The 15,507-nt window shown below is 50.7% G+C and overlaps 5 protein-coding genes across 5 annotated transcripts; 2 read left to right on the top strand and 3 right to left on the bottom strand.

The window, feature by feature from the left end:
• Window positions 1-236: 236 nt before the first annotated feature.
• NEUTE1DRAFT_84696 (uncharacterized protein) lies at window positions 237-2,294 on the top strand (the record flags this gene model as incomplete). Its single annotated transcript, XM_009854263.1, has 2 exons — window positions 237-705; window positions 773-2,294. 2 exons carry the CDS (start codon window positions 242-244, stop codon window positions 1,899-1,901), a joined length of 1,593 nt encoding a protein of 530 aa, XP_009852565.1.
• A 1,049-nt stretch (window positions 2,295-3,343) lies between these two features.
• Window positions 3,344-5,389, top strand: NEUTE1DRAFT_130783 (uncharacterized protein; the record flags this gene model as incomplete). The annotated part of the gene is made up of 1 exon (XM_009854264.1): window positions 3,344-5,389. One exon carries the CDS (start codon window positions 3,344-3,346, stop codon window positions 5,387-5,389), a length of 2,046 nt encoding a protein of 681 aa, XP_009852566.1.
• A 1,125-nt stretch (window positions 5,390-6,514) lies between these two features.
• Window positions 6,515-7,380, bottom strand: NEUTE1DRAFT_44559 (uncharacterized protein; the record flags this gene model as incomplete). Its single annotated transcript, XM_009853297.1, has 3 exons — window positions 6,515-6,836; window positions 6,881-6,995; window positions 7,113-7,380. The coding sequence occupies 3 exons, from the start codon at window positions 7,378-7,380 to the stop codon at window positions 6,515-6,517; spliced, it is 705 nt and encodes a 234-aa protein (XP_009851599.1).
• A 1,396-nt stretch (window positions 7,381-8,776) lies between these two features.
• Window positions 8,777-8,971, bottom strand: NEUTE1DRAFT_44964 (uncharacterized protein; the record flags this gene model as incomplete). The annotated part of the gene is made up of 1 exon (XM_009853319.1): window positions 8,777-8,971. A coding segment is annotated over one exon (195 nt), but the record flags the coding sequence as incomplete, so codon positions are not given.
• A 755-nt stretch (window positions 8,972-9,726) lies between these two features.
• Window positions 9,727-13,074, bottom strand: NEUTE1DRAFT_84697 (uncharacterized protein; the record flags this gene model as incomplete). The annotated part of the gene is made up of 6 exons (XM_009854265.1): window positions 9,727-10,004; window positions 10,063-10,204; window positions 10,571-10,738; window positions 10,885-10,904; window positions 11,254-12,259; window positions 12,430-13,074. The coding sequence occupies 6 exons, from the start codon at window positions 13,072-13,074 to the stop codon at window positions 9,727-9,729; spliced, it is 2,259 nt and encodes a 752-aa protein (XP_009852567.1).
• Between the last annotated feature and the right edge of the window lie 2,433 nt (window positions 13,075-15,507).

A 15,507-nucleotide genomic window follows, 5' to 3' on the forward strand; every position in this document is an offset into this window, starting at 1 on the left:
ATGGCGGCCCGAAGCTTAGCCAGACGGGCCAGACCCCCATCGGCTTCTTTCAGTTATCGTGAGGATGTTCGTCGGCAGCCCCGCTTTGGACCGCCTTTATTAACCTCCATTATTCCTGCCATCTACGATGAAATTCGTTCATCCATCGTTTTCTGATCCTTTCCATCGGCGGCCGTTGGTGTTGGCAAATTGCCTAGCACACACCACCTTGGCATCTACCGTGACTTGACTTTCATTCATCATGGACGCAGTCATGCTCCACAGCCTTATCGCCGTCGAAAGCGAGCCGGCTCTCAAACTGCCCTCCGCTCCGGGAAGAGCCGTAGCCCGGACCTACCCCGGTGCTCCACAAGAGGCTGCGAGTATCGAACTTCAACCTCTGTCCCGGACCCCAAAACCCAACAGGTCGGCTTCAACATCTCGGATCAATCTCGCTTCTACTTCAAGCTCCGGCCATCTCCCCAAGTCTCGTACCGAGACGACTATCTTCAGCGTCGGCCCCGAGCTGGAGGAGCAAAGCCGTCCCACAACTCCCAAAGCGGACTCTGTCAACGATGATAGCGCAAACATCGATGGCGTCGAGGCGATGCAGAGCATCATGGAGCCTTACATGAACCGCTGGCGGTTACTGGCCATGTGTTTGATCAGTCTGAGTAACGGCATGAGCGATTCCGCGCCGGGTGCTTTGATCCCTTCCATCGAAGAGTATGTGCCCTCTCTTCCATCCTTTCTGTAGTATCACCCATAAGAGTACTAACCAGCAGCAACCTAGGTACTACAACATAGGCTATGCCATCGTCTCCCTCATCTTCGTCGGCAACGCCCTCGGTTTCATCGCCGGTGCCTTCTTCGTCGACGCCATCCGCGAGCGGCTAGGGCGCGCCAAGACGCTTGCCGTCGGCCAGGGCCTCATATCATTGGGATACATCCCCATGATCGCCACCGCGCCGTACCCGGCCATCGTCGTGTCCTTCTTCTTCGTCGGGTTCGGCATGTCGATCAATCTGGCCATGGGCAACGTGTTCTGCGGATCGCTGAGCAATTCCACTACGGCGTTGAGTATGATGCACGGCTCGTATGGCATTGGAGGTACCGTCGGCCCGCTGCTGGCGACGGCCATGGTGACGGTCTTTGAAGTGGTGTGGAGTCGGTACTATGCCGTGAGCTTGGGGTTGGCGGTTTTGGGAGGCGTGTGTGCGACGTGTGCGTTTTGGGATTACGAGAGGGATACCCAGCAGCACTTGGGTTCTTCAACTAGTGGAAGTGGTGGCCCATCAGGCTCAACGGCGGCACCCAAACGTGACTGGCGTGCTGACGTCACGGCCATGGTCTCTGCTCTGTCGAACCGTGTCGTCCTTCTTGGTGCCCTGTTTATCTTTGCCTACCAAGGCGCCGAGGTTAGTATCTCCGGCTGGGTGAATACCTTCCTGATGGACTCGCGCCATGTACACGATGGCTCGGTCGGTTATGTTACCGCTGGTTTCTGGGGCGGCATCACGCTGGGTCGGTTCCTGCTGGCGCCGCCGGCTCATCGGATTGGGGAAAAGTTGTTTGTGGTTATTGTCGTCGTGGGAGCGTGTGCTTTCCAGTTGGTGGTCTGGTTAGTGCCGAACTTGATCGGAAACGCAGTAGCTGTGGCCATTGTTGGTCTGCTGCTGGGGCCCGTGTACCCGTGTGCAGCAGCAGTGTTCATGCGGAATATCAGCAAGCAGAAGCAGGTTAGTGGGATGGGTGTGATCTCGGCGTTTGGGAGCTCGGGAGGCGCGGCGGCTCCGTTTACGACGGGTTTGCTGGCACAGGCAGTTGGCACTTTTGTGTTGCATCCGATTGTTATTGGGTTGTTTGTGGTTATGATGATTTGTTGGTATGGTCTTCCGAATAAGCCCAAGAGAAGCGAGTAAAGGGTCGGTGATTCTGTTGATGGGCGTGACCCGCCGAACCAGATATTCGCCCTTGAGATCAGGACATCGTTTCAATATTTCTTATACCACTTGTGGAATCTGGGGGAGATTTATTTCATATGTCTCGGGATGGGTTCATGGCTTCAGGTCACTGCCTATGAAGCCCCTTTGAGTTGTGATACTGTAAACTTTCATTTATTGCAACCTGCCCGCTGTCGAGGACGCCGATGAAACATGTTCTTCCGAAACTTTGTAAACATCTTGTGCCCAGTCGACTGACCGCCTACCTGCCGGTCTGGGCATACTTCCTTGTACTACTTCTCCTGTTGAGCAATTCACTACGTTTGTTTGTAGCTTAGCCTTCCTTCTAAACAAATCCACGATTTCCTCTCGCCTTCTGTCCTCTACTATCATGACTGTTCAGTCAGCAACAAACCTTGTTTTTTTTTCTTTTTTCTTTTTTTTCTTCCCTCTGTTTCTCGCTCACACGCTTATCTTTCTTTGCCCTGAGCATGAATATATATGGACGCTGACTTCGCCATTGACTGTATGTGTCAAGACTCAGAGTCCTCAACTTCCTGCACGGCGGAGTCAGCGACTCAGGAATGCATACGACTACCAGCCGCGACTTCCCCAACAAGCCCAGATCTTCGACTTTCGAAAGTGGAATTCTCCAAAGGGAATTTTCAAGGTAGGAGCAATGCACTGGCAATAATGATCAATGCAGTTGGAGTGGTTGGGATCCCGCGTGGGATTTCTGTTCTTCTTCTCTCTGGATCTCGTCTTCAACTTGCTCGACCAACTGCTTCACAGATCACATCTACATCAAACGTGCATCTCATTCCATTGTTTCCACCAATTATATTGTCAGAACTTGAAGCTATCAAGCCTGATAGGAATGACCAATGGGAGTGGTGGCTGAGAGATAAGAAGCACCTTTATGTGTTCTGGCTAACCAGAATCAGACCAAATACACCAGTTGTAATGTAGCCAACCACCGTTGCCTGTCATCAACCATTCTTCGAGATCAGGTGACCATCAGGCAACCACATCCGATGAACGCGTGCCTCGGCCTTATCACAAACTTCGACGGCATCTACAGTTCATTTTTTGGATCCGTTACGAGCGACCTCCCTCGCCATAACATCTTCTCCATGGGCCCTTCGATCTCATCGAATCGCAAGCCACCGGCTCAGCAGGCCGGCAAGACTACTAACGGCACTCATGATGGCCCGCGCCAGCTACCCAAAATCACAGAGATTCCTATAACACAGAACACAAATTCGGTCAAACTATGCAGTCGATGTGAAGGGATTGACTTCGATGCCATCTTCTCGAACATTGCCCCTTCGGACTCATAGGGATATGAATCCACATACAGTTTGCATCTTGGACCACTCAAAAAGGAGGCAACATGCGTACTTTGTCGATTTTTTTATACGATGCGGTACCCGACCGATAGGGAGACAGAAGGCTACTCCTTGCGGTCATGTCCGCTTGGGGGCGCATGGACAGCCTCGGCGGCCTACTCTGTCTCGCGTTATGCTCCATCTATGGTGTTGTGCGTTTTGTCCGGCGACCCCGTTGTGTTTGAGCCTGGTCTACCTGGACATCCTCTCACTAGCACCGAAATTTTCGCCCCCCCGCCGGACCAATATTGGATTGTTCCCCAATCCTTTACGGCTGCGCCATTCTTCGGCCACGCAAAACGCGGCTTGAGCGCTGTGCCTTTCTCTCCAACACTCATCAATTATCCTCTCCTACGGGCTTGGTGCGAACATTGTGATCTTCATCATAGCACATGCGCCTCAGCTACGCAGACGGAACACAGGCCCGATAAGCAAGGGGTCGGGCCTGTGATTCGGTGCATCGATTGTCATACACGCGAGGTCGTTGAGATACAGACCTCGGACAGGTTCTTCGCTCTCAGTTATGTTTGGGGTAAACAGCCCGCACTTAAGAGCGAATATGCCTTGGTTCGTATAGGTACCAGGGAAACAGCCTCGGCGAGTGGCAAACGACAGCTTCCCAGTGTTGTTCCTGCTGTCATTGAGAACGCAATGATTATGGTAACCAGTCTTGGCGGGCGGTACCTGTGGGTTGATCAGTATTGCATTGATCAAGACGATCTGGATGATAAGCACGCTCAAATTGGCAACATGGCTGCTATTTTTGAAGGCGCTTATGCAACGATTGTGGCATTTTCCGCGACAGACTCTGCTTCTGGTCTGCCTGGTGTCAGGAACCTAGCAAGAAAGCCGTACCCCTCGGTGACACATCTAAAGCATCCTATCCCTGCGCTTCGACCAAGTGCTATCAGTTCTGCAAAGTTGGTTACCGCTTCAGTTTGGATGACAAGAGGATGGACTTATCAGGAGGCCATCCTGTCACGTCGTCTGCTGATTGTGACTGATTATCAGGTTGAGTTCATCTGTTCGAATGCTGTGTGGCATGAATGTACTCTTCCTGAAATGAAGACTGGATCTTTGTCACGGCTAGAGTTTCTCTTCCCGCGTCCCCCTATGTACTTGCTCGAAGCAATCACACCAATAAGAAGATCAGCCGGCCGAATCCCAGTGAGCATAGACATCCTCAACAATTATATCATGGAGTACAATCGGCGCCACCTAACTTATCAATCCGATACCCTAAACGCTATTACAGGCTTGCTTTCACGTATATCATTACCTACGTACTTGGGTATTCCTTTTTTTAACCCAATTGAGTTGGACGTGAGTCTGTCACACACGTTGGCTGTTGAGATGGCGCTATCGCGCTTTCTCGTCGGCCTCACCTGGTATCCCGTCCACGAAGGAAGAAAACATTTACAGAGAAGATATGCCTTTCCCAGCTGGTCATGGCTCGGCTGGGAAGGGCAAGTCGGATTCCGGTTCCAGAACCAATTGATCTATTGCTACGATGAGGAAGATCCTACCAAGAACCCACAACCTAGAGCCCGCGTGAGTGTTCAGATCACGAACCAGGTCACTCATACCAAGGGCGAAGAAACACTTGTGCCACTTGAACATCTTTTGAACGAAGCACTTTGGGGCAAGAGGCCCACGAGTATTTTACCTCATCTAACCAACTACCTTTGGGTGGAAGGCCAGGTGATTAAGATGACATTTACCATGGGGCGTGGTGAACAAAGCGGGTTTTTCGTACCCAAAAGTTATCATCCACCAATGAGTGTGTGGTACAACATGATCAGGCTAAGTTTCCGAAACTGTAATCCTGAACGTCCAGACCTATCGACTACTATGTACGAACGAATAATGACCGAGCAATGGGATTGCCTCTTACTAGTAACCAAAAGTTCCTTGTTTCGTGTCTGCTATTTTCTGATATTAGACCAAGTTCAGCAGGATGAGATCACGGAAGCTGAAGATTGCTACTACGCGGTCGGGGCGGCCATGCTAAATATTCGGCTTGAAGGTGACACACCATGGTATGACCCCAGTTTGCGACGCAGGATCAAGCTATGCTAGGCTAGTAGGTAGTCAAAGGCTTTATCCCCTCAGCCGGCTCAACTACCTATCTCGACGCCGACACACATATACACAGCTACAAGGGCTTGTATCTGGCGGCCATCACTTTCGAGCCGAGGGGGTTTCAGTTTCGGTAGGGCTGAGTGATGGACGGGGTCGCAGGTAAATTTGGCTACGATGGTCACTTGTGTGTGGGAGCCGAGATTGGTGATAGTACCTACCTTTTTTTTTCGCAACAGGTACGTTCAAATCGCAAATAAAGTCAAATATGGTTACAAGGCGCTGACCCGTAGCCTCGATAGGCAATAAATGATCTTTTCTTCGTAGTGCAGGCGCGCCAGACATGCGGACCGTTACACTGGGTGCGCTTCTTCGAATGCCCATTTAGCAACCGATGCGATTTTCTTGGGTGGATTTCTTTCCTTTTCCTTTTCTATCTGCTCTGTCCGATCTACCTCTACATAGGGAAGAAACACGGGATGATTGATCGAGGAGGGTACCAGTATAGCCCAGATTTCCAGATATCTAAAACAGGTCGTGTATCCTCTCGCGAATAACATACATTTCTCGTGATTAATTCCTCACTTCGGTAGAACTTCTCCCAATAGGTACCTTGCACTGATGGCCTGGAGTTCACAGAGGGCCCCCCTCTCTCCATCCACGCATCATCTCCACAACGATTCTAGCTTTGTCATATGATCCGTCTTGCTCTCCCGACGTCAATAATTCTTGCTAGGTGTGAATGGAAATCGAATAGTGGCTGCACGGGGCTTCGACCGATGGCTACCTCTAGGAACTGGAAATGGGCCACGTAAGTTATAACGACAATAGGGACAGCGAGTTGTAAGGCGGTGAGCACAGGGATTTGCCTATTCCCATGCTACTACAGTTTATAATTTCTTTTCTCTGTGGTTTTTTTTTTTTCTTTTTTTTTTTTTCTAACGGCTTACAATCGACTGGATATTGGCGACAAAGGCGTGTGCGAATGTGGGTGTGAGCGACGCTCTCAGCGTGCTTCTTAGCCCAGGATCTACCCACCAAACAAACAACCAACCGTTCCAAGTTCCCCAAACTGACGTTTACTCCTTCTTTTCACCATTGGCATCACCGACCCTCGTGCCCTTATTAAAGGTAGGTATTCGGTCCCGAAGGCAACAGCCTAGTATCGAATCTTGAAGGGGGTCCTCGAGCTTCAGCAGGCGGCTCCATCGCAGGTAATTCGTGACGTCTAAAAGGCGGGACAAGGAGAGGGATAGACAAGCTATTCTTGCCTGAGCCAATGCCAATGCCAATACGACCATATGGTCGCTGGACATGGCTGTACTCCTGTGGAGTCGGCAGCTCCGGTTCTCCCACCTTGGGTCGGGCAGAAGGAGGTTGAAGCCAATTCCCGTTTTTACACCAGTATTCAATGCCTTGGCATTCCTTGATGAATTCTTCTCTGTGCCTGTCGGTGAACGCCTTTGCAATATTCTAAACGAAGCAGTCCACCAGTGACTGAAAGAGTGTGTAGTTCCGAGATTTTGCCCGGTACCAAATGTCGGCGGTTTGATTTGTCCGGAGCGGAAGTTTTTTGACGGTTCTTGGGTTGGCTGGTAGGTATATCCTAGGAGGTCAGCATACCTAGGACTATGGGAAGGTAGGTTCCCTACCGGGAGACATCTATCGTTCTACAAGCTGGGGACCGGAAGGGAAGAGGGTAATAATGGAGGAACGCGCATACCGAGGGTTCTCTTTAACCTTTCGAGCATGAACCTGTCTCTGGCCAAGTTGCTGGGACCATTTTCAGAGCTCTCCGCGTACCGAACAAGCAGCCTGAATCTCGAGATCAGCTTCGTGAAGGCCTCGGAACAGTCCCAGTAATTTTTGTCAAGAACTCTCTGAACCCAGCTGTCGACGAAAGGGGTAGCCAAAGGTCCAAAGATGATATTCTCCTCGGCGACCCAGTTGATCGGTGCGTAGAGGGATGTAAGTTGAGAAGATTGCGCCATGATGCAGCACCAGTTCAAGATTATGCGGAATGGGATTTTGATTTTGCTTAATAAATGATTATCACGGAGGTCATATCTGCGTTGTATCGACGTGTAAAAGAAGAGATGTAAAGGCGAATCACTGCAAGCGGGCAGACCGACCAGAGGATTCGTGAACACATCTTGAGGGCGCACAGTTCTTGACTCGAACTTGCCTAAACACATCGAGAGGGAGGGGCTTCCACCAATTGGACGTATATGCACCTTCCGTCTGACTAGTTTGCAAAAGATCTCGTCTAGATGATGAGCAAGGTTAAGAGTTCCTTCCTTAGGTAGTCTTTCACGCGAACAACAGCAGCTAGAAAACGCAACGAAACAGAAACCACAAGCGAGCAACCCGACGTTAAGATCATACTATCATTAATCGTCGAGGAAACAGCCCTGGATGCCATTTTGACAACCCGTATCATTCGGATGTATTCGCAACAACTCGGCTTCAAGATGATTTCTAGCACCTACCCTCCATCAGAGGCATGTTACATCTTGGTGGATTTGGGCTAGATGCACTCGCTACTCCAAAAGAGGATGGCTGATTGAATGCTGTTGTTCGGTGTTCGGTCAGCGAAGGATCATCAAGAAGCGAGGGTCCGTCCTGCATGTGTGATAAGAAGGGGAAGGGAGCTCCAGGGGAGGAAAGGGAAGGAGCATCAGCACAAAGAAGCAGGACAGATCGAGCAAGCAAAATCACAGAAGAATAAGCAGCAGCACATTTCCACACAGTGGACGGATAATCCGAGTGAATTTGGACTCCGATGAAGGTGTTGAGTCGAAGATTACTATCCTTTAGCATCAACTGGGAATAACGATGCATCAGGAGACGACCAGAAAGATGGGCAATCACTCCTACAACAAGTCAAAATCAAGATGTATATCACACCGGGCCCATTTCCGCGTTTCAGATTGATGGGCTTTACAATGGTTCGTGAACATCGACATGGATATCACGGGCCTAAATTGGTGGGGTTTGGAAAGGATTTGGTCAAGCACAGATCGGTGAGTTGGATCGGAAGCTTCGCACGCAGGAGAATATGACACACTGAATGGGAACACAAATCTCATTTCTTTTCGCTGCTGCCTATTTGCATCCGTTTCGTTTAGAAAGTATTTCTATTCACGCCGGCGATGTTTACATTATTCCGTATTCTTTTTCACACCCTCCTCGTCTGAACTATTTTTGGCTTCATTTCATGCCTCTCTTGTCTCACATCGCGATATTTACACGAAGGTCCAGTAACCCAAATTTTGTTTAAATTGTTTTTGAGGTTGCCACTGCCGTATGTGGACAGTGATTACTGAGTGTCTCCCACGTCCTTGCTCTCTTTTTCCGGCTGGCCAACAACGCGCGACATTGGCCGACCTAAGATCCAAGCACGATTCTAGCGTTGAACTGCCCTTCATGGTTGCGCAAGTTGACAAACATAAACACATACGACCATACCCACTGGAAAACTCGGGATCCCGTCCGCTCTCCCATAGATAAGCCAGTGAGGGCCAGACTAGTAGTTGGGTCGGTGACGACCAGCGAATCCCTGGTGTTGTATGTTTTTTCGCTCCACTTTCCTTTTTGCTGATTATTCCGATTTTCTGCATAGTCTTTTCTTTGATGTATGTGCCGGAGGCGGTTGCTTCCCTTTTTGATATGGAGCGAGGCTACAAGTGTGATTCAGATCTGATATTCCTGTTTTTCCTCTCTTTCGGCAATTCTAGTGATTTATATAGTAACCTCGCTGGTACCTCCCCCTCTCTCTGTGAAGTTCAGGACTGAGAATCACCTAACGATAATGACTCCATCTGCCCTTTGAGCAATAATGGGAACTGTTACCACAGGGCCATGACACTCCTCAAACCCCGGCCGCTTCAACCCGAACACTGCCGCCAACAGCGATGGTGGCCACAACTCGAAAATATTAGGAGTCAGAAGTGCTGAGATGCTTGGTTGGATCGCCTGACTCTCGAGGGATCATGATGTCTACTAAGGCGCTGGAGAGGAGGATGTACTGTTAGCTGATACGGGGGCGTGAAAGTGAAGGAGTAGCTTTGAGAATGAGGAAATGGCAAGCATGATGCGAGGTATTAGGGCACGAAACCCAAGGTAGGTTGGGTACCTATCCAATGCGCAAAAGTGGAGGAGGTACCTTACGTACAAGCTGAGATTATGTTCTCGATCTGTCGTGACTGGGTTATTGAGTCTTTGAGGTTCTTTCTCCTTTCCGCCCATGACTTTCTGTGAACATCGTGCTTCAAACGGCCCTTTTCTTCTCCCCGCGAGATATTGGAGCTTCATCCTGAACTCATCGCCACCACTACTCAGTGGGACCATGTACGAACATCTTCCTCCTCGAAGTCCACATTGGGAGTTCGTCTGCTCAATAGAGGACTGTTGCCGCTGATTCGTTCCCACCAGTGCGCATCAATACACGCTTGCCGGGAAGCAAACACCGCCGGGCGCGCTCTGGCAATCACCAAGCCCTCGTATCTGTCAATGGCATTCCGCAACTCCGCAGTCGTATCTTCCAGGTGCGGTAGTACCTGTTGCGTAATCTCGAGTACGTCCAAGATGGCATGGTTCGCCCCCTCACCACGATCTAGACGCAGGCGTTAGGTTAGTCGCTTTTACTTCCCCAAGAAAGACGACAAACTCACACATGGCCATGGGATGCAAGGCATCTCCTACAAGCGCCACTCGACCTGTACTTCGCAGACCCTTTGGTGGTGCCCAGTCCGTCAGCTCGAGACGTTTTACTTCAATGCCTGCAGGAGCATTACAGACGAGTGATTTGAAGGGCTCGCTCCATGATTCAGCAAACGTCTTGAGAAGCCCCAGTTTCTCATCATTGGTATCGGGAACCGGGACGGGTGACGATCGCCCAAGCACGCCGCTGCGGATGGGCCACGAGACGACAACTTGGACAGTATACTTATCCGTCCGCTTATCGGGGTAGTTCCCGGGCGCATCGAGGACTAGAGGTATTCTCATGTCAACACCTCACCCGAGACACCTCACTGGCGGAATCTGGAATGCGTTCTTACCGCTGATGTAAACATACGACCTTGTCGCAGGACAACTCCCTTGTAGGAAAAACGGATCAAGCATCCTAACCGGCTCAATCTCTTCCTTTGAGCAGTCGAGTCCGACGCCCATTACTCTCACTGGAATCTGGTACCTCGGATACTGCTCCTCCGGGAACAAAGCCCGGCGAATCACTGAGTTGGCACCATCGCAAGCCACAAGAAGAGTCCCTGAGGTTGATGTCCCATCGTCAAACGTCACGGTGACAGAGTCCCCTCGGTTATCGACCTGGGTGACGCTCTTATCCCACTACAACCCCATTCAGTCCGGTTAGCATCATTGCACACTACTGACAATGATCGCATCTGCTTAGCAACGTAACTCGAGAAGCACCAGCCTTCACCTCGACACCCACTCCGAGCAACTCCCTCAATCTTCTCCTCCCTTACCCTTACCCTGCTGTACTCTTCCACTTCTGGCACAGAAGCCTTCAATTCCCCTGTGCTCAAATCATAAAAGGGGAAAGTTCCCGTTCGGCCATCTTAAACAGCTTTCCTATCGACGTATGTCTTTGGCAATCGCTGCACCAGTTTCCCAGGCAGGAGTGAGCGCAGAGTGTCCAAGGACTAGAGAAGGGCCAAGTCTCAACCCAGGTTTTCCTTCTTGTCTCACTTGGCTCGCGGCTGACCAATATGCTTTCAGTGCGTTCGCAATCTGGTTATTCTATAGAAGGCTGCTCCTGAACAGACCACATCAGTCATCAGTCCGTTGGTCCCTAGATGCGACCCCTTCTTCTACTTCTGTCCCTCTCAACATCGGCACACCTTCCTCTTCTTCGTCACTCTCCGTCCTACTTTCCCTCATACCCCCAACCATCTCCAAATCTGCACCCTCCTGTCCACCCCTCACCCCTTCCTTTTCTGCACCCGTCTCCTTCCCCAAAACAGCCCACAACGCACTCCCAACAATGAGGCCACACCCCACCACACTCCACCCACTCATCGTCCGTCCAAACACCCACTTATCAAACCCCGCCGCGAATAGCATCTGCGTATAAATCATGGCCGTCGCGCGATTCGACTTCGTTGCTCCCTTCGTCATCGTCACCCGTTGGTCCCTTCTCCTTTCACCTTCACCCCCACTTTCACCACCCCCCTTTCCATCCCCATCTTTATCACGTCCCGGCCCAGCCCCCAACCCAGACGTCAACAAAAACTGCATTACAAACCCGGCAACTCCTAACCCTATCAACAAACCCCATTGATAAAACCCTCTGGGTAGCCCCCATCGAATAGCGGGTACCAGATCCGTGGCCTCCTGTCCGATGCCGAGTAAAGGGCAGAGAAGTAAAGCTAGGAGGGAGACAAAGGTGCACCATAGGCTGAAGTAGTTGACGGAGATTAAAGGGTGGGTGGACGGCCCAAGGGCGCGGATGGTGGTGTAGGCTGCGGATGCGCCGAGGACGCTGAGCAGGGCGGAGGCGATGCCTAGGAGGCGGAGGGAGGGGGGGATGTCGTCGGTGATATTATTGGTGGCGGGTGAAGCGGGGGAGGTGAGGTTGGTGGCGTTGGTATTGGGATCAAAAGAGGGTGGGACAGTTGTTGGTGTGGAGGAGGAGGAGGATGAGGAGAACAAAAAGGAAATAGGGCGAGCGATGAGGACGACGCCTGCCAAGGCGACGAAGCTGGCTATTTGCTCCTTTTTGGTGAAGGGGTCTTTGAGAAGCAGGTGGGAGAGGTAGCCTGAGAGGGAGGGAGCCAAGAAGGTGATGACTGTTGCTTCGGCGATGGGGAGGTAGAGCATGGAGTACCAGAGGGGGAAGATGCCGAACTGTTTATCTCTTGTCAGTTTCATTCACTTTCGGAGTCATAGTTCACAAGACTTTCTTTCAACCTCTTTTCACCCGACATTCACCTGCTTTCATGCCCCAACAATGCCCATGATACGTACGAAGAGGGCACCAAAAAGAGCTTAAAAAAAAGAAAGAAAAAACCACTCACAAACCCAGTAACACCCCGCAAAACCAACAACCACCGCACCTCCCTCCTCCCCCACGGCGCAAACTCGACCTTTTTCCAGTGCATGTAAAGAAGCGAGAGGAGGCTAGTCAGGAACATTCGAGCAAAGAGGATCTGGAAGGGGTGCATTCCTGCTTTTCCTTCTTCTTCTCCTTCCCCTTCCCCTTCGCCAGAAAGTTCGAGAAGCCGAGCAGAGAGGTTCATCAAGGCCCCAAAGAGCTGGGCGATGGCTACTTGGAAGAGAGGCCGATTGCGATGGAGGAAGTTGATGATTCGTGATTTTGGGTTGGATGGGTTGGGGCCATTGGGGCTATGTTGGAAGGACCTTGAGGGTGACGGGGAGCGGGAGAGGGTCCGGCGGATGTGTTGGAATGAAGGGGAGAGGAGTTCGTGCTCGGAGAAGGGGGAGGTGGTTAGGGAGCGGAGGGCGGAGGGGTGGAGGGTTGAGAGGTCGGGGATGGTGAGGTTGTTGTGACTTTTGGCGGGCCCCGGGGCCTTGTCGATGGAGTCCGGGGAGATGGAGGATGATGACAATGAAGATGATGGAGAGATCATGGCGTAGGAGTCTTCGCCATCGTAAGGGATGATGTCCGTTTTGGAGTCGGGGAGGTTATCGTAGTGGGACATGTTGACTTTAGGCGATCATGGTAGTAGAGGTATACTTGTCGCTGGCTGTACTTTCGCTGATGATGGAGTCCGGAGAGGGGTGAACTGAGCAATAAGCAAGGCAAACTTCAGTTTGGTGATAACAAACCGATGGTTGGAAGGATGAACAGTGATCAAGACGTCTAGAATACTGCGATGAACGAAGATAATGATCTGCTACTAGACCATCAACAATGTACAAGAACAAAACAAAAGCAATCAATAGAAGGATGGTGTAAAGTTGAAAGGTTGAAATGAAGATTCTGCAGTTTGATAGCCAAGGCGAAGAGGTCGAGTCACCTGCGGATATGATAAGTGCACTGGGTCCATGACAACCCTGTGAATGGTGAAGGTATGCAAGGTAGGAGATGTCGCGTAACGGACGTGCAGAAAGAAACCCCACTTCCACATCTTCTTCAGTAACAAAGTCCAGAGGTCAACCTTGAAATTTCAACCTCTCGTCTTTCATCGTCTGTAAGCTAATATGAAGCAAGACGGTAGACAAGGTCCGTTTGGGTCAGCCGAGTTGCATCGAAGCGTTATCATTTTCCCAGTGGGATATTGCTCGAGGTAGACTTGAGTTATTGAAAATGGAGGTACTTAGCCTGGTGATAAACGCGGGCCAATGGCAAGCGGGGATGAGAGAGATTTTACAAGTCCGTTAAGCGGCAACCAGGTATGCCGCCACTAACGTTAACACACATAATTCACATGAGGGGAAGGGCATCTAGACCCGGTCGTGGGAAGGTGTGATGTGATGGGGCTGTTGGATGTCGGCATCATCTTTCCCGAGTCGACGGATGGGTGTGAGGGGGGTGTGTCGCGTGTACAGATGGTGGTTGGTTGTTCGGCTGGTCAATATCCGATGACCAGCATGGTGAGTTCACTGTAGAATCAAAATGGTGGTTCGTGTAGACATTCTTGGGACTGTTTGAATTCATTCGGTTTAGACAGTATCGAGGGCGCTAAAACATCTCGAAAAAAAAAAATTGAAAAAAAAAAAACCTTTAAAAAATAAAAAATAAAAAGCGATATCGGGCAGAGAATGAGAAACGGGAGGAGAGCAGAGGAGGGGAAATGGACCCCGAAAATAACAACTAATCGAAGGTCATGGCGAGCTGAGCTTGGTATGGCCACGAGTAGAACTCTAACGGATTTCCTCACCATTAGGCTGCAGCACTGTTAGTGACTGTTAGTGCAAGCTGCTAGCCCCCACGCCTCGAGCTTGAGCTACGCCCGCCAAGCTTCACGCAATCCGTCGAAATCCTCCTCCTTCTCTTTCAAGTCTTCTCGAAACCCCCATTCATCGCAGCAAACAACGTCGCCAAAAGTTTCACGACCAGCAACAGCGCGGACTCGAAATGGGAATTCCCGATCTGGCAGGAAATATGGCGACTTCCCGCAGCCGCCTTACGTGAGAAAGGCCCGGATGGCGACCACCCCCAAAAGTGTCGATGCGATGTCATCACGGCACTCAACGCAGCAGCGGTAGAAGTGAGAACTCTGTTTTCATCGCATATTGCTTTTAATTCGACAAGAAAGCTCGCTTCGACGAACCTCACCTTCATCTCTGTTCTCAACAAGGAGAAATGGAGCTTGACAGAATTGGGCGAGCGACCTTGGAGATTAGCTTTAGGAATCATATCCAATGATGAAGGACTGGAGTTGACCGCACTTATTGATGTTGAGATAGTCAGTGATACCGTTGGGGGTGGGGTGTATCTGGCTTCCTTAGCGAGGTCTGCTAGCAGGATAGGGTCGGCGCCAACAGCACAGGGACCGTGGCTTGGGACGGGTATCTTGGAGGCGGCTAGGTAAACTGGAAACACACTACCTACATGGAATGGATTCCTGTTTGTGGGGAAGTGGAAGCTCGTGATCTTTTGAGGCTAACAAGCAGCAAGCGTGTATCGAAGAAGTTAACGAGTTGTGATGAGAAGATTGAAGTGTCGATCGTTGTGTGGTCTCGATTCCAGATGCAACTGTGGAATTTATGGAATGCTGCCACTCGCTGGAAGTGGAAGCTTGGACTGGACTACCCCTGCTGTAGTAGCACACTGAGCTCCAGGGTGTAGCAAAAGTCACCGAGGACACTCGTGCAGATACCAACCTTATACCCGTCAGGATATTATGAAGCTAACTGATCTTGACTTCCATTTGACAAGAATATGTGCTTGGGAATTTTCGTTCTGATTTACCTACTTTACCAGTATGTGAGGTCGGAACGTGCATCGCAAGAACCGGAAGACATCAGGCGCCGCGCTGTGAGGAGCCCAGGGGCATTCTCACCCGCTAAAAAAAACAGAACTCGCTCCAACCGGAGCCCACTAACAATTTCCGCTGCGCCGTCCGGTTGCGGTCCCCCCCCCCCCTTTCTTCTTTTTTTTTTTTAATTTTTATTTTATTTTTATTTTA

Source organism: Neurospora tetrasperma (genome assembly GCF_000213175.1).
Source record: "Neurospora tetrasperma FGSC 2508 unplaced genomic scaffold NEUTE1scaffold_4, whole genome shotgun sequence".
NCBI classification, from domain to species: domain Eukaryota; kingdom Fungi; phylum Ascomycota; class Sordariomycetes; order Sordariales; family Sordariaceae; genus Neurospora; species Neurospora tetrasperma.